Below are 23,284 nucleotides of genomic sequence, written 5' to 3'. Positions count from 1 at the left end.
TAGGACTCCTGCCTGGAGTTCTGTACACTCGTTTACACAGCCTGCCTTTCTCAACTTGACATCTACATCTATTATTGCTTGCTTATTTATTAGCACTTGAGGATTCTACTGCTCACCAATCTTCCACAAGTAAGAATATTCAGGGGCCCTACAGAGAAGAAAAAATGTTTACCATAATAACTGTTTCGTCAAAAATGTTGCCTCTCCATTTTCACACTATCCAACCACCTTCCCGCCATCTTCTGTTGCCATAGGGTTTTTGCAGAAGGGTCTGATGTGATTAGTGCTGCATGGCCCTTTTATGATTTCAGCTTCAAACATTCAATGCCACAGAAGGATATACCTGTAGCTTCAATAGGTTTGGCTTTCTAGATGGATCGCAAAGCATTGGAGCACACAGGTCTTCCAAAAGGTCAGAGAAGGGATCCAAAAGGGTGTAGATCCTACAGCATGTTTGAGAATGTTGCCTCTGTATATTCAAAGACCCATGTTTACTGTGGTAAGAAATCATTTTTTATTGTTTCACAAACCTTAATAAAGACATGCTTCATATAGTTCTGTAATTTCCTCGTGTCATCTGAAACCAGAAGTACTAGAAATCTTGTGAATGGATCAGTTCGTTTCAAATTTCCAGACAAATTTCCAGATAAATCCAGATCCATTTCCATCTTTTGGATGATTTTTTGTTCTTTAACCAAATCTTCACAGGTTTAATGGCTCACTCCTTGCTATTTATGGCAAGATCTGCATCATCTAGTTTGAAGAGGGCTTTCAGGGTGAATTGGGTGCCTAGCTGCCATTTGAAACTGTCTCTCTAGATTTTCTTAAATAAATAAAACCCTCTGCCTTTCTTGAGCAGGGTCACTTCACTGTCCAGATTTAAAGTTTTTCTTTTCTTTTTAAACTTGAAAGGAGAGATTATTTTAAAGAATCCCCAGCTGATTGGTGTCAGTTTCCCTCAGAGATTCTCTGCCTCCTGCCACAACTATAGACATTGATGAATATACTTAGTATAATATCTTGATAACATATGCCATACAATACATGGTCATTGGGCAAAGGAGAATGTTTGAGATGTGGGCAAATGGGTTAGATAACATTCCAAACTTTTGGGTTGAATTCCATAACAAATTTGGAGGTGTAACAATTAGATTTAATGGCTGCAGTCTCAATGTAATTGAGCAGTCCGTTTTGGAGCTGGGATTTTAAGATAGAAAATATATTAGAGAATATTCTTAAAGAATAGGATTTTAGAAATGCTCAGTGATAACTGCAGTTTTAGAACAACAGGAAAGCATTGCAGTTGCACCATGTTTTGCTTCCATGAAGTTAAGAATAAAACTAAAACCTAAAGAAAAAACCCTGCTGAGTTAACAGATGTACTTGATGATTAAATTTCAATACAGAGAGATTGGATTTGTTCCTTCATATAGAAAGTGTAAGCCAGCAAAGTGCTGCACAGCTGAAGACTGAAAAGTTAAGGGTTAGATTTTCACTTCATTTCTTCTTTTCATTTTAATAACAAGTGTGACCAGAACAGGCTTAGAAAAAGCGAATTTAAGATTATTGATACAAGTTACTTATGCCACGTATGTCTATAAATATAGTCTGCATATTTAGATGTGAGAGGAGGGATTTTAAACATATTTTGAATATACTCTTGGTACTTGTGGCAAGGAAATAACACAGTAGTTGTGTAGCAAGCTTCTATAGAAACAATGTATATGGAGAGATGTCAGTTTGATTTAGTAAGGCAGCTTACTAATTTATAATATGAAGTATTTTATGTGAGTGCTGTTGTTATAGAAGCCTTTTAAATTATCTATTTTGTATCACCATTGATTTGAAGTAAAAAAAAAAAAGTACTTGTGGGCTTTTATATCTTTTTCTATTAAGTTCTTATTTATAATTACAATGAGGAGCAGTGTAGATCTTTTAGTCTGCCAAGCTATTAGTGCTGTTTACTGGAACATGTATTAGCTGGGTAGAGCATTGTTTTCTAAAGACACAATAAGCAAGCAGCCTTTGCTTTTGTTCTCCATGGAAAAAGTACTCTTTGTAGGTATTTATGTGGCTGATGAAGTGTTGCAGATGAGGACCCTTAATTCTGAGGCATTTTAGAAGCCATAAGCCATTGTGCGTATTAGATTCATCTTTACAGATTGATGTTTTTATAAAACTAATAGAATTTCATAAGACTTTCATATTCTATTATTTTATTAATTTTGGTTTCCTTCCAAGAGTTATAATGAATTTCTCCCCTTCCCTTCTCTCCCAAAATGCTATTTTCTAGATAAGCATTTAGCAGTGTACCTTTTTTCAATAAAATCTTTACATTACTGTACGGACATATGGGTATTATGTGTACAGTATTAGAGAATCACAGAGCTACATTTAAAGCCATTCCATGAAGCTGCTCCACCAATGCCTGGTGGAACTTCCAACTCTTCTTCAGAGGCCAGGGAATGAGAGCTCATATAAATCAACCTAGTAGCCCCTCCCCTCCAGCTGCAAATTGTCTGTTACAGAAACAAGGAACTCTGGAGTGAGCCTGGTAGCTATGTTCATATGCTACAATTTAAATTCCCTTGCTTGCCTCTCATCTCTGCCCTTGTCCTTGGTAAATAACTTTACCTTTCCTTGCTAATCAGTTCTTATGCTGAAGGCCTCACCAGTCTCTTCTGTACCTTTGCTTCCCAATTGTTTAAACCCACATCCCTGCTCTTCCCTCCCACCCCCTTTTTTGCCCAGGAATTTGTTAATTCTTCCTTATATCTCTTCACTCCTCTTTCAAACTCTGAAATCTCTTCTGCTTTATGCCCCTGATCCTTCAGGCTGGCACCAAGATCCATCCAGAACCTGGGAATGGGCCACAGGGAATGGATCACTTGATGATTCCCTGTTCTGTTCATTCCCTCTGTGCTACCTGGCATTGGCCACTGTCAGAAGACAGGATACTGGGCTAGATAGATCTTTGGCCTGACCTAGTATGACCGTTGTTACGGTCTTATGTTCTTATCCCTTTTCTCTGCAGTCATCCCTGGTTCCGTGTCTAGTTCCATTCTTTTCCCTAATTAAGCACTCTTTTTCCTCATGCTGACTTCTCTGGGTCACCAGCTTCAAAGTATTGACCATATATAATGTTAACATCGTTCCCTTCTGCTAGATGAATATACATTTTAGTACCTATTACTGTTTTGAGTGTACTTTTAAGTGACAGACTTCAATGGCTCTTTTATCAAAATAATCCTCTTACTTCATGTGAGTTAAAATTCTTTGTACATCTTTGTTGAAACTAGATTAATGTTTTAGAAACCAAAAATGTCATTGTAGCTACAATAGTGAGGATGCCTTTATCAAGAATTTCATCTGGTTTATCCTTTGTCTATTCAGACCATATAGTAGCTCTGTTGAAACACTGAAAAAGGAAAAGGACAGAAAATCTTCTCTGGGAAACTCAAAAACCAGCATATTTAAGTATTTTTTCCTGTTAAAAAAAATTGAAAACAGAGCAATTTTGTGATGGATATTTTCCTTTTTGTAAATTCCAGTCCCTGGTGATATCTCACTGAAGAACAAGGTGAACTTTAAGTGAAAAACCCAGCTTGTTCCTGATGAGGAACAGTTGGGAAACCTGATAAAGACAGATGGCAAGCTATTTTGTTACACCTATAATCTGCAATAGCCTGAGCAAAAACTAAGTGAAGAATATTTTTATAATTGACCTTCCATTGAACTTGCGTAAACACTTTTTTCACACACTCAGAGGGATGGTGATGACCATATGATGTTATTTTATTCACTACTAGAATACTCTGTATTGAAATACGTTATGTTGTCAGTTATAGGGTTAATCCATTTTAGACTGACATAATCGGGATTTTTTTTCCATTTTTGACACTACAGTGAAGCATTTGGAATTGAAATAGTCCATAATGGTTATTTTTTTTCACTTTTCCATAACAACGTGAACACTAAATTATAGCTGTGCAATTATGTAAACAATGGAAATGCTTCCAGAATGAATACTTCATTTTAGATTTTCATTTTGTGTAATTGTTGAAAGGTTTGAAGCCATAATAAACCAAAATTATTTTACACATTTATCCTTCTAAAGGTCAATTATGAAAGAAGTAAAGAAACAACACTGTACAAAATGAGTAAACCAATTTCTATTGCCATCACCATATGTTTTTCTTATTGCTTGTGTTTTTCCAGTTACTGTGTACATAGCATTCAATTAAAGTGATTCATTTACTAGGCTGTAAGCTGCTGAATACAGTTTACATTTATAGAACCGTGCTTGGAAGGGAAGGAAACAACTTGCCTCTGTTTGAATTACCTGATTTTTGCAAGATCACTGATAAAGGACAGATGTTCTCACTTGGTTGCTTTCTCATAAACCTGAATCTTTTGATAAGCTGCAAACTACTGTATTACTACATAAAATCTAGGTTTTATCACTAGGTGTATAAGGCACAAAAATGTGTTAATCAGGAAATTAGAGATAAAATTTGACAAACTTTGCATTTTTAAGGTTATAATATTAATATTAATTTTAAGTAAAGCAGAAGCCTTTTTCCTATTTTTTGCAGATTCTGATTTTATTTATATTGGTATAAAACAGGATTAATGTTAACCAAGTCAATAGAACCATCCTGGATTTACACTGGTATCACTGAGATCAGAATTTGGCTGTGGAAACTGACATAAAGTCGAAGACTGAGTGTAAACTGTCTTTTACTCAATTGTACATAGATAACTTTGGTGCCAATAGCTATGAGCCTGCCACATCACCCAGGAGCATGACGTGTGTTGTAAAATTGCAAATCCTGAGTATGAATAGTGAAAAAGAGAAGCTGAGGGTCACTCCACTGTAAAAGCAGTCTTTTTTAAAACAACTTTATAGACATTTTCTGACTTCTTACTTCAGGGGGAAAAAAATCTTTTTTTTTTTAAAGTGTAAAAGATACTTTACTGTGTTTCTTCAGCAGCAAACATTATGGCATCTGTAACTAAATTCTTGCATTGTTTGGAACAGGGGTCAGCCAGCTTTCAGAAGTGGTGTGCTGAGTCTTCATTTATTCACTCTGATTTAAGGTTTCGCGTGCCGGTAAAACATTTTAACTTTTTTAGAAGGTCTCTTTCTATAAGTCTTTGATATATAACTAAACTATTGTTGTGCCTAAGTAAATAAAGTTTTTAAAATGTTTAAGAAACTTCATTTAAAATTAAATTAAAATGCAGCGCCCCCCAGACCGGTGGCCAGGACCCGGGCATTGTGAGTGCCACTGAAAATCTGCTCGCGTGCCGCCTTTGGCACCCGTGCCCTAGGTTGCCTACCCCTGGTTTAGAAAAATGCAATGTAAAAACAAATCCGGTGCTAAAGTTGCATCATCTTGTTTTATATTGCAATTGTATTCTCAGACCTACAGCTTTGTCTTCCATTTATATTAGTTTCTTCCTTTGCTTATTTACAAAGGGTGACATAAAAAGGACCAAAGTTAAAGCTTCATAATCATGTGTACAGTGCTTTCTTAACCTAATCACCACCATGCAGTAGACATTAGTAAAGGATGATCCTCCTAAAGATTCAGGTTCAGCTTGGATAAATACCCAAATGACTGGGTGTTTATTGAATCTTTGAAGCCTCCTCAGGAGGCTCACAGACATTTCATCCATACAAAGCCCTGCACCCAGTAGTTTCCACAGCCAACTTTTAAAGATTTCAAAACAAAAAATAAAGATTTGGTTTAATATCTAACTTGGGCAGATGGAATTAATGAAAGCAGGACAAAGTTAATGCAGTTGTTTGTGGTGTTCATCAAATCTGCTACATTCTGCCACCTTTTAAGCCAGGTTTGCATGCATTTTTTTATTGTAGCATATGTCAGCAGAAGTGTATGCCCATCTGCTGCTGTATAGCTTGATGCCTGATATTCAGAGACAAAGCAGAGTACAATACCTACCTCTGTTAGTAATTACAGGTGTGTTGTGAGGAGCCCAATGCATTAATCAGCCCCTTAATTATGAAAAAAAGGGTGGATCTTTTGTTCTTCCCTCAAAGCATGAGTTTACCACCCACTTTATGAGCTGCAGCATCCATCTGCTCAGTCTTTTAGAATGTTTGCACTGACTGATATTGACTTTAAAATGTATCAAAGGAAGTGATTAAAACTAGTTTAAACATTAACTTGAGTGGCATTGTGGTCATTCAGAGATGAAAACACTATCTTCTGCAATGCCAAAATTAAAAATGATCTCTTAATTTTATAACGGACAGGCTAGTTTATCATTTCACAGTATGCTAATGTAAATATTTTAAAGGAGAAACAATAAATAGTTTTGCTCAGACTTCTAGAATGTTTTGCAGAATACTGATGTAACTTAAAAGAATGATCTGCAAGTGGAAAAAAGACTGATTTTATGCTCTCTTTGCTTATTTATGATGTGTATGAAGACTACTTTCTTTTTAATTTCCAAATCTCAGAAATGTCAAATCTGGTCTTCATTGTTCTTGAGGCTAACTGGAAGTTTCAGAATTAATGTAGATTGATAACTTTCTTGGATCTTAATCGAAAGGATGGAAATGTTGAATCCTTAATAAAGCGAGTTTTTCTCAGGTGTTTTTGTTTAAATAAATGACATTAAAAAAAAACAGTTTTAAACAGGATAAATAATTTTATTCAAACTATCAATCAAGTTTCACTTCCTTGATATCAGTGATGTCAAATTCTTGCTGGTTTTTAAGCTTCTAATGGGCTATTCTAAGATAGACAAATCTTTATTTCAAATTTAAAAATCAAGCGGGAAAATATTTTGTTTTAAAATAAGTTCAGGCCTTCTTTAGTGCATTAAAAAAGTTGTGGGGAAAGGAGGGAGACTAATCATTTTCTTGAGTAAGTTTTTTCTTTAATCTTTTAGTAGGAATGAGAATGGTTTTGAACGTCTATGGAAATCAACTACCTCATTCTTTGGAAAAAGTAATAATTGCAGTCAGGGTTTATACAAACATTGTGTTTAATTTTGAACCCACTCAAGTTTTGTAGGTTTGGAACTTCAACTCAAACCTTGTTGGGATCATTTCTTGATAAGGACAGCCAGTGAAAAAATTGAGCAGAAGGAAAAGGAATGAAAAAATTCTCACTCCAAAAAGTGTGTGCTTGCAATACGCGTGTGTGTGGCAGCAATGCTTTTTGAAGGTGTACTACCCCTTAAACTTAATGCAGACTTCCCTTTAGCATATGAGATACCCACATATACTTGTTCATAAGCTGAACTTTTTTAGTAGTAAAGGGAAGCACCAGAGAAGGGGGTTGGCTTATGAACGGGTATAGAAAAGGAGAGGTGGGACACGACCCCTCCCCCAACAGAGGGAGCAAGGAGAGGCAGCGCAGCCAGAAGGGAAGAGGTAGGGCCAGAGTCTCTCTGCTTCTGGCCACGCTGCTCTCCCACCAGCCTCTGAAGCAGCTGAAGCTCCGGGACTGGCAGGCTGCAGCTGAGCCGCTCGGCACTGCCCCCCAGAACAGGCTATGGCCATACCGCCCGGGCACCAGAGCACGCTACAGCCGTGCCGCCCAGCCCGCTGGAATATGCTGTGATCGTGCTGCCCAGTCTGGCCCACTGGAGCAGGCTGCGGCCGCGCTGCCCAGCCTGCCAGAGCAGCTCCAGCCAGGCCAGAGACATCCTCCCCAGATAAGGTGGGATGGGATGGGGAGAGTGTGGGATCCCAGACTAGGGGTAGGGTTATGTAGGGGGTGGTCACAGGGGTTATTCCCCTGACCCCCAGCTTCTTCTCCCAAAAATAATTTCCCCACCAGTTGCTGGCCTGGCTCATCAGAGTAAGCTGCTGGCACTCCGGGACACTTCATTTACTTAAGTTTACCTCCATGCCTGCAGGCACTCAAGGTAAACAAACCATTTCAGCCTGCCAGCGGCTTATCCTCATGACCTGGGAGCCTGTATTATCGGGTTGGCTTATGAATGGGTCATAAAAATTTTCCATTTTTACTTATCCATCTTGGGTGTGGGGGTCGGTTTATAAACGAACTGGATTATTATCGAGTATATATGGTAATTCATGAAAAAATGTTTACCCCTATCTAGTTTATTATGGTAACAGGTAGGTGTGATTTCTGGTAAAAGTTAAACAAAGATTTCTCAGTTACTGTCTTTTTCTCTTTGCTATGCCCAGGTACTTTTTGTTTGACTTTTGTGTGTTCCTATGAAGCAGTCATACAAAAGTTTTAATAATGGTTGTAGGTTATTGTCTTGAACTACTCAGAAACAAGGACAATAGCTAGTGTAACTTCATTAATGCTATATAGCTATGGAAGCTTGAATAAAATGTTTTTGTGGTCCATTTCTAATGGTATATCTGTTTATCATAAACTTACGAACTAGTTGAATGTTTTAGTACATCTAATAAACATAAAACGCATCATCTTATAAATAGATGTTTCCTTTGCAATATCTTTCTAAATAAAGAAACCTATCAATTTTTCTCAAAGGGAGTAAGAATTGAAATATTACAGAAATTGGAAACCATTCTAGGAGGTGTGTGCCTCGAGGACAGAATAGTAAACGAGATCAATGTATTGGGGTGCTCCATTATATGAATATTTGTGTTTTATATATCAAGTATTAAGCACTTAATTTCTGTTACCAGTAATATCATTATAAAATACAATGATAAATATTCTCAAATATTTTCTATAAAAATTGAGAGAAGTCTCCTTCTTTTCAGGATATTTTAAATACCGTCATAAAACACTGCCCATCTTGCTTTTTCTTCTTGGGTTTACCTGGTTTTACAATGCTGATAGGAGACTTCATCACAGCTGCAGCCAGAGTCCTTAGTACAGACATGTTGGAGGTGAGTATGACAATGCTCAACATCCAAGTTCCCAAGAGAGTGCACAGTCGCTAACAAGGTTCAGATTTCTCTACTCTAACAGGTGTTGACTCATTAGTGCAATGTGAAACTGGGCTCTCGGGGCAGATACCATGGCAGCTGATGTGTGAAATTGTAGTATAAGGTGACATACTAGTATTGCAAAGGTGTTTCATCAAAAGGCCAAAGTGTGAGAAATCATATCCTCACTAATAGTGCAGCACATTTACACACTTAAAGCAAGACTTCGGTTTCAGAGTCTCATTAGCTTTCTACAAGAAATGAATATTGAAAACACAAAGCTTTCTCATAACAAATGCAGATTTTCCTACTTTTTATAACTGTTTAATAGCAATGTGAACCAAATAAAATACAAAACTATTACTGGCAGGCTAAAATAAGTTTAAATGTCTGACAAGCCTGCAAAAGCAGGAGAACTAGGGCATAAGAATGGGACATCTGAACAAGGATATTCTTTCTCTGTGTTTGTAACTAGTATAATCATTGATGTTCTTCTGCAACTTTAGATTGTTGTGTAGAGGTATGTTAGCTGCAATAGCTAGGGACAGAGTATGAGTTAAAGAAGAAGAAAGAGCACCTGCTCTTTTTTTCAGCAGAATTCAAATGGTGAAACATTTTGCCCCAATTGTCCATAACATGAGTTTTTTGGGGTTATCCCTGGATTTACAGCCATCAGTTTTAGTTCACTTTTTGTCAATTTTGTACAGAGTTATCACAAAAATTAACCAACCTGATTATTGATCAAAAGCTTGCAGAGCTAGTAAGTCCCACAGAACACCATGTAAATATGTAAATAAATAAATAAATAAAAAATAAAAAATTCCTTCCTCTGACAAAACATCTATATGGCACAAACCCTTTTATACTTGCTATGCAATATTTTTATTTGAAAGATTACAGAATTAATTAATATACTTAATGCACAAATATCCATTTGCCCTTAGTGTTCTTGGGCAGTTTAATTAGAATAAAGCTTTCCATAATAAACATTTTGTGGTATACCTGGTCTATTTATATGGTTTACACTAGTGTGTGCTCTATGCTCTCTTTCTAGTGTCATGCTATCAATATTACTGTAAATGTTGAATTTCCATTCAAGACCCATGCACACTTTTGTGTATGTATGTGGGGGGAGGTTGGTTGGTTTGGGTGATTGTTTTTTGCAGCCATAACTGTGACACTTTGATACTGCAATGATGGTGCTGAAAGTTCATACATGAGGTTGGAGCCATTAGTATCGAGGAATCTCCACATGGGTGCGGGAGTATATCAAACGCATATGAACTTTCTCGGTCAGGCCATAGATGGAAATATTAGATTAGAGAGCAAAATTAATACCTAAAATGTAGGCTGACATTTTCCATGTTTGACCCTGACCTAAGAGAAGACAGTTACTCACCTTTGTAACTGTTGTTCTTCGAGATGTGTTGCTCACATCCATTCCAGTTAGGTGTGCGTGCTGCGCGTGCACGTTCGTCGGAAACTTTTTTACCCTAGCAACTCCAGTGGGCCGGCAGGTCGCCCCCTAGAGTGGCCCGCCATGGCGCTCTATATATACCCCTGCCGGCCCGCCCGCTCCTCAGTTCCTTCTTGTCGGCTACTCCGACAGTGAGGAAGGAGGGCGGGTGTGGCATGGATGTGAGCAACACATCTCGAAGAACAACAGTTACAAAGGTGAGTAACCGTCTTTTCTTCTTCGAATGATTGCTCACATCCATTCCAGTTAGGTGAATCCCAAGCCATGGCGGCGCCACTCTAGGGGGCGACCTGCCGGCCCACTGGAGTTGCTAGGGTAAAAAAGTTTCCGACGAACGTGCACGCGCGGCGCGCACACCTAACTGGAATGGATGTGAGCAATCACTCGAAGAAGAACAATTTTTTTTAACTTGTATCAAGTTTGATTAAATTTGGTTCTGTAACACTGCAGTTCAAATGCAGAGAAAGTTTATCTAGAGAATAGTTACATTAAATTATTTTGCATTAAAAAACCCATAACAAATAGATGCCTTTCTGTTTTGTACATTATTAAGATTGTTTTATAGTGTGCCATAAATCTCTACACTACTGTACAAAATACATTAGACAAGTTCCCTGGACAGAAACACTGACAATCAAAGACATAGCAAAAAATGAAAATAAATAGAACAGAACAAGTGAGGATGGATGTGAAGAGACTGGAGAGCAGAAACAAGATAGGGAGGATTCCTAGAAGAAACTGATTTTAAGGAAGCACTTGGAGGAGGAAGGGCGAGGATGTATTTGTTAGACAAGTCATTCCAAGCAGGAAAGAGTGCAAAGCAGAGTGGAAAAATTAGGGGAGGATTTGGAGGACACTAGGGAGTAGAGATGGGGTGTAGAAGGAAACTTGGAACAAGGTAGCACAGGCCCTTTCCAAGTAAAATAATTACATTTGTAGTAGTGGAGTGCTTCATGGAGAATTTGATGTCATAGATACATGAGAGTAACATAAATTAAGCACCTGAAGAGGGAAAAAAGCAGAGAGATAGTAAGTGGGGAGTTGCCGGAGAAGAGAGAAGTTATAGTAAACAAAATAAGAGGTCCAAAGCACAGACTTCTTAATTAAGTTAGAGTTACGGCACTGAGATACCATGTTGATGAGAACTGCCTGAAAACCTAGAATCAGATAGCTAGATTTAGAGATTGTAAATATATATCAGTTTATAGGTTGAGTTCAAATTATAAACATCAATAACTACCAACATATATGCTAAATGTATCAGATAACTAGGTTAAGAGAAACATTTAGTAAATAATTATTTTTTCCTTATCCTAGATAGGTATAAAGAGTGAATATTTAACACAAAATTTCAAAGACAAATATTTAAAGGTAAATGTGATATTTGAGTCTCTGTTTACTTGGGCATTCCAAGTATATCAACAGGCTTCTAATTTTTTATTGTATAGTCACTTTTTAGCATGTAGTGCATGGGAGTCTAATTCTCAAACATTGGATCCAAATTCTACAATTAGATGCTCAAATCTGCACATAGGCACATAAAATAGACATTTATATATCTGTGTGTTTCAGCTTCCAAATACGGGATTTGGACTGCCTATTTAGGCATTTAGGTATGAAAAGTAGGCTCCCCAAATCTTAGAACTGATCTAAAATGAGATCTTTATGTTAATATCCATTTTTAAAGGGTGAGGCTTATGTTTTGGAGTTAATGGAGTAAAACTAAATGCAGTATTTTATTTGTAATGCATGCAGCATAATAATGTATGCACAAATTATTATTGATATGATACTGCATGAAAGTGTCTTAACATTTTGAACACTTCCACATCACTTGGTTGAGATAAATAATTAAAGCTAGCAAAGATTTAAATGCCTCTATCATCAGTCCACCAAGCACAGCGCACATCTTGTAGTTTCCGATTATAGTAGAACCTCAGAATTACGAACACCTCAGGAATGGAGGTTGTTCATAACTCTGAAATGTTCATAACTCTGAACAAAACATTCTGGTTGTTCTTTCAAAAGTGTACAACTGAACATTGACTTTGTACAGCTTTGAAACTTTACTATGCAGAATAAAAATGCTGCTTTCTCTTTATCTGTTTAGTTGTTTATGTTTAACACAGTACTGTAATGTATTTGTTTGGGGTTTTTTTGGTCTCTGTTGCTGCCTCATTGTGTACTTCCAGTTCCAAATGAGGTGTGTGGTTGTTGACTGGTCAGTTTGTAACTGTGGTGTTCGTAACTCTGAGGTTCTACTGTATTACATATATATTTGACTCGATTCTAAGTAGCACGGATAACCACAGAACTGTGATGCTACAGAATTATCCAGAAGAGTTGACAATAAAGCATTGCGCATGAACAACAGATGAGGATCAATGAAAATTTAACCCTGAGGTGGGATGTAATGGCCTAATTTCCAAGAGTGGTCAGTGTGGTCAGTCAGAGAGAGCTAGATCCTACAGAAGCAGCTGCTTGCCTCTTCTTTCCAAACTACTGACCCTAAAGACCATCTGAAAATGGAAATAGGAGGAAACGATGGGAGGAGCAGTATGTATCATAATAAAACCAAAACTTTCTGCTGAGTATGCAAAGGTAATGCCTGATTACTATTGAGGGTATATTTTAATGTATTGTACATATTCAGGGAAAAAAGAGCAGAAGAGAAATGTGATCAAGTACAAAGAACTTTGAGTCTCTTTGATAATGTTACACAGCATCACCATTCTTTAAAATGTCCTTTTTATAGCTTATTGGAAAAAATAACATATATTATGTTTGCATTTTTTCCTTTAGGCTCCTCGCTCAGAAGCTCATACCATTCTTGGTTCTCTTGTTTGCTTTCCAAATATCTACCAAGAAATCCCTCTATTACAACCCATCCCTGAAGCTGATGAAATCATCACAGGAGCTGCAGATGTTAAAGTAAAATTATATTAGTAAATCCTTATTTAATCTAGTGAAGTTTTACATTTGGTTAAATAATTTGATTTTGTATCATGTATTAAATAAATGATCATACATTAATTGATAAGTGATACTTCCTTAATTTTACAAATCATTTTTAGCACTGAGCTAAAAATATAGTGTAAATGTTTCAACTTGTGAAGTTAATTTTTTAATTCAAAGGAAGGAGAACTAGCTAAAATCAGGTGCTGTTTATTTGTCAGTCAAATCATTTAAATCTCAAATTATAAAAAAGTGATTTATTTTTATTATGATGTAATGAATCTGTTCCATAGATATATGTACATCATTGACAGACTGGGCTATGCACAGAGACATATATTTATTTTCCATATTATATTAAAATATGAAACAATGTACATTTACTAGAGAGAGAAATCAGTTTTGCTCTGATATGTGTCCCCCCCCATCCCCAGGCCTAGGCTTGAACTCAGGCTTAGTGAATCCCAGCAATTTTCTAGGCACCTAAAGGTTAGGCATGGAGACACTCAGCATCACTACACCTACACCTACATTTCTTTGTGAATCTATCCTATAAATCCCTAGTTAGGCTATTAAAAGTTACTTTGACTTTTCAGACTTGCTGAGCACTCCCAATGAGACCAATGGGTGCTCTGCAATTCTGAAAATCAGCCAACTTCAGTTTGGATGCTGACATTTGAATGTAAGTACTTAGTCATCCACCCAATTTTATAAATGTTGGCTGTAACCAGGATGGCTCTCTCTTTTGTCAAAATATGATATGAAACAAATATCCCTTAGAAAGAGTGTACTGAAACTACCTAATTTATTTCACTTGTGACCCAGTCCGAATTAGGTATCTAACACACTTGAATTAATAGAGAAGTAATCTGTGGAAAAAGTGTTTATTCTAATTAATTTTTATTGTTTTAGTGTTACCTCATAAATATTCTATTGAAGAATGCCACAGATGAGCCCAGTGAAGCTGCAAGGTAAAATCCTGAATGAAAGAGAAAATACTGTGGAGTCTTAAGATGGTAAATTGAAACAGAAATAAGTTGGTATGGAGGCCATTCAACTTGAACAGTATCAAAAATAATAGATTGGATGACAGTGTTTTGGGGGATATTTGAAACTGAGTGTGTTGTAAAGGTTTTTTAATGGATTGGACTGAAATTTCTTGTGAAAGAATATTATATTCTTGTGGGTGCTTTTTATTACTATCATTTCATCTACCTGTAAACGAGTAACTATGTCCACGGTTCCCTTTTTTAACTTTTGTTTTGTAGCACAGACAGCAGGGCCAAATGTTGCTCTCAGTCACAGTGCAAGGAAGACCAGAATTTGGACTGTTACCCTACATACATACCTTGAAGCCTTGTCTTTTTGATTTTGTACTTATTCGTAGATTCCAAGGTCAGAAGGGACCATTTTGATTATCTGGTCTGACCTCCTGTATAACACAGGCCATAGAACTTCCCCAAAATAATTCCTAGAGCATATCAGAAAAACATCCAGTCTTGATTTTAAAATTGTCACTGATGGAGAATCCCCTACAACACTTAGTAAATTGTTCCAATGATTTAGTATTCTCACCGATAAAAATGTACACCTTATTTCTACTCTGAATGTGTCTAGCTTCAACTTTCAGTTGTTGGATTAAATTTTGTTCTGTATTAGATTTAAAAGTCCATTATTAAATATTTGTTCTGCATATAGATACATATAGACTGTAATCAATTCACCCTTTAACCTTCCTGTTGTTAAGCTAAATAAATTGAGTCTATCACTATAACTCATGTTTTCAAATCCTTACTAAAAAAAGAAACCTTATATTTAAAATAAAACCAAAAAGTTTCTTTTCAGCCTTTATTTTCCCCTTTCAAATATCAGTTTTAATAAAATCTCTTACGCATTTTCTTACTAAAAAGGTTAATCTGATAGGCAAAGCATATCATCCTGAGTAATGTAAAAAGCAGGCAAACAGTGTGGTGTCCACTCTTAAGACATTTTCAGCGTGGTTTACTGAATGTCGAATATATTTACATATGTCCTGACAACTTTGAAGGATAAAAGGCGGGGGTAATCAATTATTTTTTGTCAAGGTTCAAACTTCTTGGTCAAGGTATATTCAAGGTCTAGATTCCAGAGAAAATAATACAAAAATAATAACAATAACAATAAGTAAATAATAAGATTTTGCAGTCTGTTTGGAAGTGTCTGACAGTCTGGATTTGGCCCATGATCCACCTATTGACTACCCATGATAAAAGTGCAGTTGTAACTGTTTCAGTGCTCGGTTATTAGAGAGACAAGATGGGCAACCGTTCAGGGTAAAGTGGCCTGTTAATATCCCTCCAGTCATAGGGGGTAAAGGAAGAGGGCAGGGAAGGCAGTTGGTGGGCGGTGTTGTTAGCTGCTTTGTTTCCTCCCTATGACTGGAGGAGTGTTCATGGGCCGCTTCACCTTGAATGGGCTATTGAAATACCCCTCTATTCCCATATAACGTGATCCAATATAACGCGAATTTGAATATAATGCGGTAAAGCAGTGCTCCAGAGGGGCGGGGCTGCGCACTCCGGTGAATCAAAGCAAGTTCGATATAACGCGGTTTCACCTATAATGTGGTAAGTTTTTTTGGCTCCCGAAGACAGCATTCTATAGGGATAGAGGTGTATGTGCTAACTACTTATGGTAAACAATCTATGTCACTTTGTATTTAGCTGTGATACTGAATACCTTTCCCAGCCCTGAAGAAGAGCTCTGTGTAAGCTTAAAAGCTTGTCTCTCTCACCAACAGAAGTTGGTCCAACAAAAGATGTTACCTCACTCACTTTGTCTCTCTAATATCCAGGGACCAACATGGCTACAGCAATATTGCATACAGCTTTGAAGGAGGCATTTGAATCCATCAGCTCTATCTTTAGATATTCAAAATCTGCATATTTTTAACATGCTATTAGTTATATGCAACATTTAATTAAAGGTCAGAAAATACACGGAGTAGATCATAGCTATAAACAAGAGCTTGCCACCTATTTTGGGAGAAGGTTCTTTTAAGGACTCTAAATTAAAAGAAATGCTAAACTTTACATTTAAACAATAAAGACTGTGATACCAGACAAAGAAAGAAGTTAAAAAAAAAAATCCTGTCGGTGCTTTTCTTTGCCACTGACTTCAACGAGAGCTTTAGCCTTGACTAAAGTGGCAGAAGGATCTGACCTAATATATTTTAATGCAATATACAGTTCTTTTACAAATCATTTTTGTAATCAAAAGTAAAGCCCAGTCTTGTAAGCATGAACACATTACATCCTTGATGATTTTTCCTAAGATAGCAAGGTTGAAGATGGGGTGAGAGATGGAAAGGTCTTTCTCACTCAATGTTGGGTTTTTCAAGAATGAGCAGAGTAATGCTTTTTCAGGTAAATTGGCATGGTTGCTTATCTGAAGGGGAGGCTTAGTCACTAAGATGAATAAAAAGATGTTTTCCATTAATGAAGACATCCTTTTAGAAGTTGATTTTTTTGAAATGAGTGAGTCATATGACATGATATAAATAGATCAGTGTTCACTATATAATATTGTGAAAGAGAAGTGTATGTGTCTCATCTAGGAATTGTTTATTTGGTTAATGTATTACTAGAGTTTTATTGGAGGATTCTTTACTGGAGGAATATTTTCATTATTAGTGAGAACATTTTATTCTTTGATGGTTTTCCCCAGCCAGGAAGTTCATGGATCAGTTTTGTAGACAATGGCTTATATATTCCTAAGGGCTTCCAAAGGTTACTATTGCACAGTCAGATGGGTTGGCAGGAAAGTTGGGAAAAATAGCAACCAACTTGATTTTAAAAATAAACCAAAACTCCAGGCCAACTCAAAGGTTCAGTACTTAGCAATGTTAAAATAGCACAACACCACTCTTTAATACTTTAGGAGAGTTTAGAAAGTTGTGGATAAAAGTCTAACAGCATCTAACAAGCTTCTTGAACCAAAGACGGTTAATCCTGAGGTAGTTACAGAAGAGCTATATTTCAGGAGGCTAGAACTAGAGGAAGGCTACAACAAGAATGCCAAACAGTTATCTCCATTGTAAATGAGAGTGACTGTAAGGTTTCAAACATAAAGTGGCTGTCAACGTGCTGAAGTAAGAGCAATATCTCCTTCACCAAGGTGTTACATCTTAGTGACCCGTGAAGTCCATTCTTACAGGAGGAACAGAAGACATGCAAACAAAACCAAGCACATTGTCTCTCTGGGACATTTAGAATGCTACTGATCATGCTTGTGAGCTGATAGAGGTAAAGTATGCCAACTCAGGGTATGTCCAGACTACCCACAGGATCAGTGTGTGGCGATCGATTTATCGGGGATCGATATATCACGTCTCGTCTAGATGCGATATATCAATCCCTGAATGTGCTCCCATTGACTCCAGAACTCCACCAGAGCGAGTGGCAGTAGTGGAGTCGACGGGGGAGCCACGGCCATCGATCCCATGCCATGAGGATGGGAAGTAAGTTACCGTAGCTGAAGTTGCATATCTTACATTGACCCTCCTGTGATGGATCAGGGGTTGTCTGCATAGGGAATGGGAGAGCTGGGGATGTCTTTAGGTGAGGGACAGGATCTTTAGGCCTGTAACCTGAGCCAGGTAAGGGGGAGGGGGTTAGCACCTTGGTCTGGGAAGCTGGACAAAGGAATCGGCCGGCTGGAGGAGGGGCAGTTCAGTTTCGGTTTGGGGCTGGATGAGGGGAATTCAGGGGATCCTATGCTGGACCCAAGCACCCCTGAAACTCTAGAAGGACTCGATTGAGGGGTCCTAACTGTGCCTGCAAGCTCTGCTGTACCCTGCATTCCTGTTGGCCAATAAACCTTCTGTTTTACTGGCTGCATGAGAGTCACTGTGGGTCCCAGGAAGAGGAGTACCGGGCTGGACTCCCCCACATTCCGTGACACCCCCTCTCCCGCCCCCCATTGTAGACCGGGCCTCAGTCTCTGGTGGTGAAAAATACCAGGAGCAGCAAGCACAGGCTCCAGGAAGGGGAGACACCTCATGGTTGTATGGCCTATTGCAGAAGAATGGTTTTGAGTACTGAATAGACAACTAAAGTTAAATTAACAGAGAAGAAGTGACCACATGGTCTGAAAGCCACTAAGGTTCAGAGACAGTAGTTAACAAACAATTGTTAAGAAACAGAACAGTTCTCCCATCTGTTGGAGGGGCTTATGGTTGTCTAGCCTGATCTCCATCCTAAATATCGGTTAGTTTGTTTGGATTTGGGTTTTTCTTTTCTTTTACTCTTTCATTAATTTGTGGTTGATGTTTTTGACTGATACTGTTTTATTTACAGTTGATTCTTTTTTAATGGGAAGATGCAGTAGCCATTGGAGTCCTGCCTTGTGACAGGAGTATAGCCTTTTATAACAAAACTGACTCATGTTATGTGGCTGGGGACAGGAAACAGAGACCAATCTGTTATCAACGCTTCTGTGTGTACTGCACCTTTATTACACCATCTGTCGTTTATAAAATAATAGAAAATCTATAAGGGCTTCTTGGCAGGAAGGGAATTTTCCTACCCACCCATATGCATTAGAAGTTTTGTGAGCACCTCTATTGCTTGCAAAAATCATCTCTGAATGTTTAAGGAGCCTTCTTTCTTTCTTCCCTGCTCCCAAAATCATTGGTTGTGCCAAGAGGTAGAAAAAAGAGATGTGGCTTGACGGGCCCTTTCTCCTCTTCTCCCTGGCTGAAAGGGAAACTTAGGGCTGGTTTTTAGAAGCGCTCAGCATTCCCTAATTCTGCTTCCTTTAAAGTTAGTCCTGTTTACTTCAGTGGGTAGCAGAGTTAGGCCACTTCTGAGTACTTTTAAAAAAAATCACACCCTCAGGGTACAGACAGCCTGAACACAGTTTTAAAATTTATCCCAGGTTTTCTGACATTCAGTCAATGTCAAACTCTCTCTTTGATTCTGTTGCTTTCTGTAATTAGCCATAAAATATGCCAGTAAAAAAGATCTGTACTGTGTCATTGAGAAATCATCATGAAATCTTCCAAAATATATTTTTCAGAAAGAGAGAAATGTTAAGGAAGGGAGGATATTCTTTTTAAGCTTTATAACTAAATAATTGTTTCCCTCTCTTTTTAAAAGGTGTATAGCTGTTTGCTGCCTTGGAGTTTGGATATGTGAAGAACTAGTACAGTGCACAAACCATCCTCAAGTGAAGGATGCAATAAATGTTATAGGTGTAACACTGAAGGTATTAGTATGAATTGTGTTTGTGTGATTAACAAAGGGAACATTTGTATGAACAAGTCATTCTAGATACTTGAAATATTCATCAAGCATATGTTTAAAGTTAAGCATGTACTTAAATACTTTTCTGACTTAGGATCAAGATGTGTCCCAGTTGTATATCCTAATTATTTGGTTCTTTATGCTTACAGCGTTATCTGTCTGCAAGTTTGTTTTTTAAATGCTATGGGGATTATCAGGAATTTGCTGACCATGGAACTGCTCAATGAATTTATTTTTTGCTTGATTGAAATTTTCTTCAGAATCTTCCACGTTCTCTGGCTGCTCCACAGACCTGGCTTGTTTTTCACTCAGTGACTATCTAAAATATCACTGTTAGCACAGGCACCGACTTTCCAAAGTACTGTACTCTAGGGCATCTAATTGGAGTACCAATGATGAGAGTCCTGGATCAGCCACAGTTTCCTACCACTTCTGTCACAGGTTGCTTGATGCTGTCTTTAATAAAGGTTGAGATGGAATGTATGAAACAGTTTTACGTTAACATATTAGCAGGAGAATAAAAGAATCCTGAAAAGATTCTTATTTTTGTGTGGTACAGCTGCTTTCTGGATACAGCCTTTTCAGCTGTATTGAAGACGCATAGTGGCAAAGGAATAGAGTTTTGTTATGGGCTGATAAGTTCCTGCAGCTGTATAAATACTGTCTAAGACAAGGCATTCATTTGAAAATAAATTTTGATGAGAGGTAGGAGACACTTGCCTAGAGATGGTGTTAATTGACTTTTCTGTCATATCAAATGATTGGTAATTTGGTAGATGCAGGGGAGTGACAGTTATTCATTGTATCAAATTTTGGTGCAGTTATTGGAAAGTTATATTTTCTTTTGGCTTATAGAGAACAGAATGAACTGCAGTTCTTTTGAAATAGTAAATATTTAGTTTAGTAAATGTTAATAATTTTTCAAAATCTTATAGGTAAGGCTCAGCCATCTAAGGAAGAAGTGGAAGAAATATCTTCTATTTTTAATCTTCAAATAATTCACTTATTTTTATTCAACTAGTGATCATTTTTTAAATAATCACAGTATGATCATCTTTGTTAGCATGTGCCTTTAATTTTCATAAACATATGTATGTTTGAAATTTCATTATGTGCACAGAGATATATTGGTCAAACAACAAAAACTTGAAGGCTTTACACAAATATTGGGCATGATTTAAGACGCCCTACTTGTAAAAAACTCAGAGCTTGAAAAGATCATGTAAAAAATTTAACCTGTCATAAGCAGGAAATGGTTATACTACATAAGTAATGATAACTATTCATAATAATTAGTTATACTATACTAAATAATGGAGATTATAGGTGGTGAAGGTAGCAATGCCTTTGGTTAAGATTGCCTGACACTTTCCAAAGACCCTGTTTTTAGTTGCTTATAACTTTGCCAAATTTTAACCATTTGAGCTGAAATATTCCATGCTGGGTACCTGCCTCAGGCTGGTTTGTTTTTATTTATTTATTTTATTTATTTTTTGAAAGTTTCAGCTAAAATGGTTCAGCTGTTTCTGAGAATGAGATTAGAGAAAAATATTTTTCCCATATTAAAAACAATTATTAACAGTGTCATTGAGAAGCTCATCAGCTCTAGCATTTCCATGCTATAGAAAAGAGACTTGAAATTTGGCTACTGGCATTGACCTAGTGCCAGGGATGTGCCTTTTGCCTTTTCTGTAAAAATTCACCCTAATTTGGCCACTTTCTGAGCCTTTGAAATGATCTTGTTTGCACATGTTCAGTGGAAACCTGTTAGTTTGGCAGCTAAATTCTTTGAAGAGTCCATCTGCACTGAGCATGCTCCATCGCTCCTACATACCAACCAGACTACTCATGCACCATTCTCACAGAGTGAGTAAGTGAGTAGGATCTTGTGGAAAAATAGTATGTGGATCATATATTTAAAGACTGCATCATATAATGCATATACAAAAGAGGTCCACATTAAGGTTGCATAGGTAATCTTAATTATGGCATTTCCTAACTTTAAGTGTTTGACTTTACAATCTTAACTACTACTTCAAGGGCTCTGCATATTCCCACTTATGGGTTTTGTGCCACCTAATTGTGCCTAATGGTAGAACCTTCTCTAAGCAGTGTCCATTAGCAAGCTCACACGCCCTCTCCTACCCATTTCCCCCTCCCCCCCAGTGTCTCCAAACATTCTGATGGCAAGGCTGTATAAGGGGTCACAAGGTCCTCTACCACCTTAGTTCCTTCCAACTGCTTGCCTAGACACAACTGAACCACTCCGGTCCATTCAGATCCAGGGATGGTGGGGGATGTATGTCTCCGTTGTGAATTGTTAGTTGTTAAGTATTGTAGTTTGTGTTAAGTATAGATTGGCAGTTAGTAGCCCAGTTCCAGGTTATGGCAGAACCAAAGAAGAAAAAGAAGCTGGGATAGTTCAAGAGGTGTGCTTTGTACTCTGCTGTCTTCTTGGTGTCAGATGATCACATTAGGTGCCTCAGGTGCTTGGGAGAGCATAACTCACTTTCTAGGTGTTCCATCTGCTGGACTTTTATACCCAGAGCTCACAGGGAGGGGCAGAATTGGTTGCAGGTGCTTCTCCATAAGGAGGCCCTGGAGGATGAACCTTCTGGATCCAGGCAGTCCTCAGATCCAAGGTATATTTTGACAGAGTACCCAAATCAAAGAAAGTTCTGGGCTCAGCTTCTGGATCCAAGAAGGTGGATTTGAGTATTTCGTTGGATCCTGTGTTGTCCAAGTCTCTAGCTCTAGCTGTAACCCCTACTCCAGTTCCAGGTTCATCTTCGGTTCCAAAGTAGACTTCTACTTTGGTAGCTGATGTGCACTGTATAGCTTTCGAGCATTCCTTGGATCTGAGTGAGAAACACAGGGTCTTGAAAAAGAGACAGGTTTTGACCATTCTGAGATCTGCATCTTCTTCACCTGAGAAATGGAGAATAATAGAGGAGTTTGTCAGTCTATCTCCTGATATGTCTAAACATCCTCCTCCTAACAGTTTTCTTTCTACAAAGAACTTTCTCTCCATTTGTTTCTGCCCTCTGGGTCTGTTGTCTCTGGTGCATTCCACAGTGGATCCAGACTGGATCTGTATCTAGAGGAGAATAGAGGAATAATAGAGACCTGTTTCCTCCTGATTTGTTCCTCTTTTTGGTGGTCCTCTTGTAGGTATGTTCCCATATCCAGTTGCCAGGAAGACTGGCATTTCTGGCCTCCATGACCTTATTGGCAGCCACCACAGGAACTTTTCAGTTGTCCTCCTTATGGATGGAGAGGTGATGTTTCATCTGCAAAGGATTTGGTGGGGGAGAAATCCTTGCATCTGATTCCACTATATCCATCTGCACCTCAAACAGTAGTCCCTGATACTCTTGTCTAAAGAAGATAATGAGGAGATTGCTCCTTTTTTAAAATTGGAGCATGCTGGCACTGACTATGATCCTGATTTGTCACCATGTGAGCATGCAGGAATGGCTTTTGCCTCTTCCCCTTCTGAGGACATGCTGAAATTTCATGATTTAGTGGATCACACGGTGTAAACTTTGCATTTAACTGTAGTGCCTGTGCAAGAGACATCCTCCCTGGTGTTTACATTTTTGGGGCTACCTCTAAGAATAGGATGTCGTTACCAATCCTTGACAGTTTGCTTCA

The 23,284-nt window shown here is 37.8% G+C and overlaps 1 protein-coding gene across 2 annotated transcripts in view; it reads left to right on the top strand.

The window, feature by feature from the left end:
• RALGAPA2 (Ral GTPase activating protein catalytic alpha subunit 2) overlaps nucleotides 1-23,284 on the top strand; it is a 317,151-nt gene that overhangs the window by 146,404 nt on the left and 147,463 nt on the right. For both annotated transcript variants that reach the window (XM_030558122.1, XM_030558121.1), the window contains 4 exons: nucleotides 8,747-8,875; nucleotides 13,194-13,322; nucleotides 14,259-14,317; nucleotides 19,484-19,592. In XM_030558122.1, the coding sequence (XP_030413982.1) occupies nucleotides 8,747-8,875; nucleotides 13,194-13,322; nucleotides 14,259-14,317; nucleotides 19,484-19,592 (426 nt within the window). The remainder of the gene's footprint in view (nucleotides 1-8,746; nucleotides 8,876-13,193; nucleotides 13,323-14,258; nucleotides 14,318-19,483; nucleotides 19,593-23,284) is intronic.

Source organism: Gopherus evgoodei, chromosome 3 (genome assembly GCF_007399415.2).
Source record: "Gopherus evgoodei ecotype Sinaloan lineage chromosome 3, rGopEvg1_v1.p, whole genome shotgun sequence".
Lineage (NCBI taxonomy): Eukaryota > Metazoa > Chordata > Testudines > Testudinidae > Gopherus > Gopherus evgoodei.
This window is presented reverse-complemented; position numbering and strand designations above follow the sequence as displayed.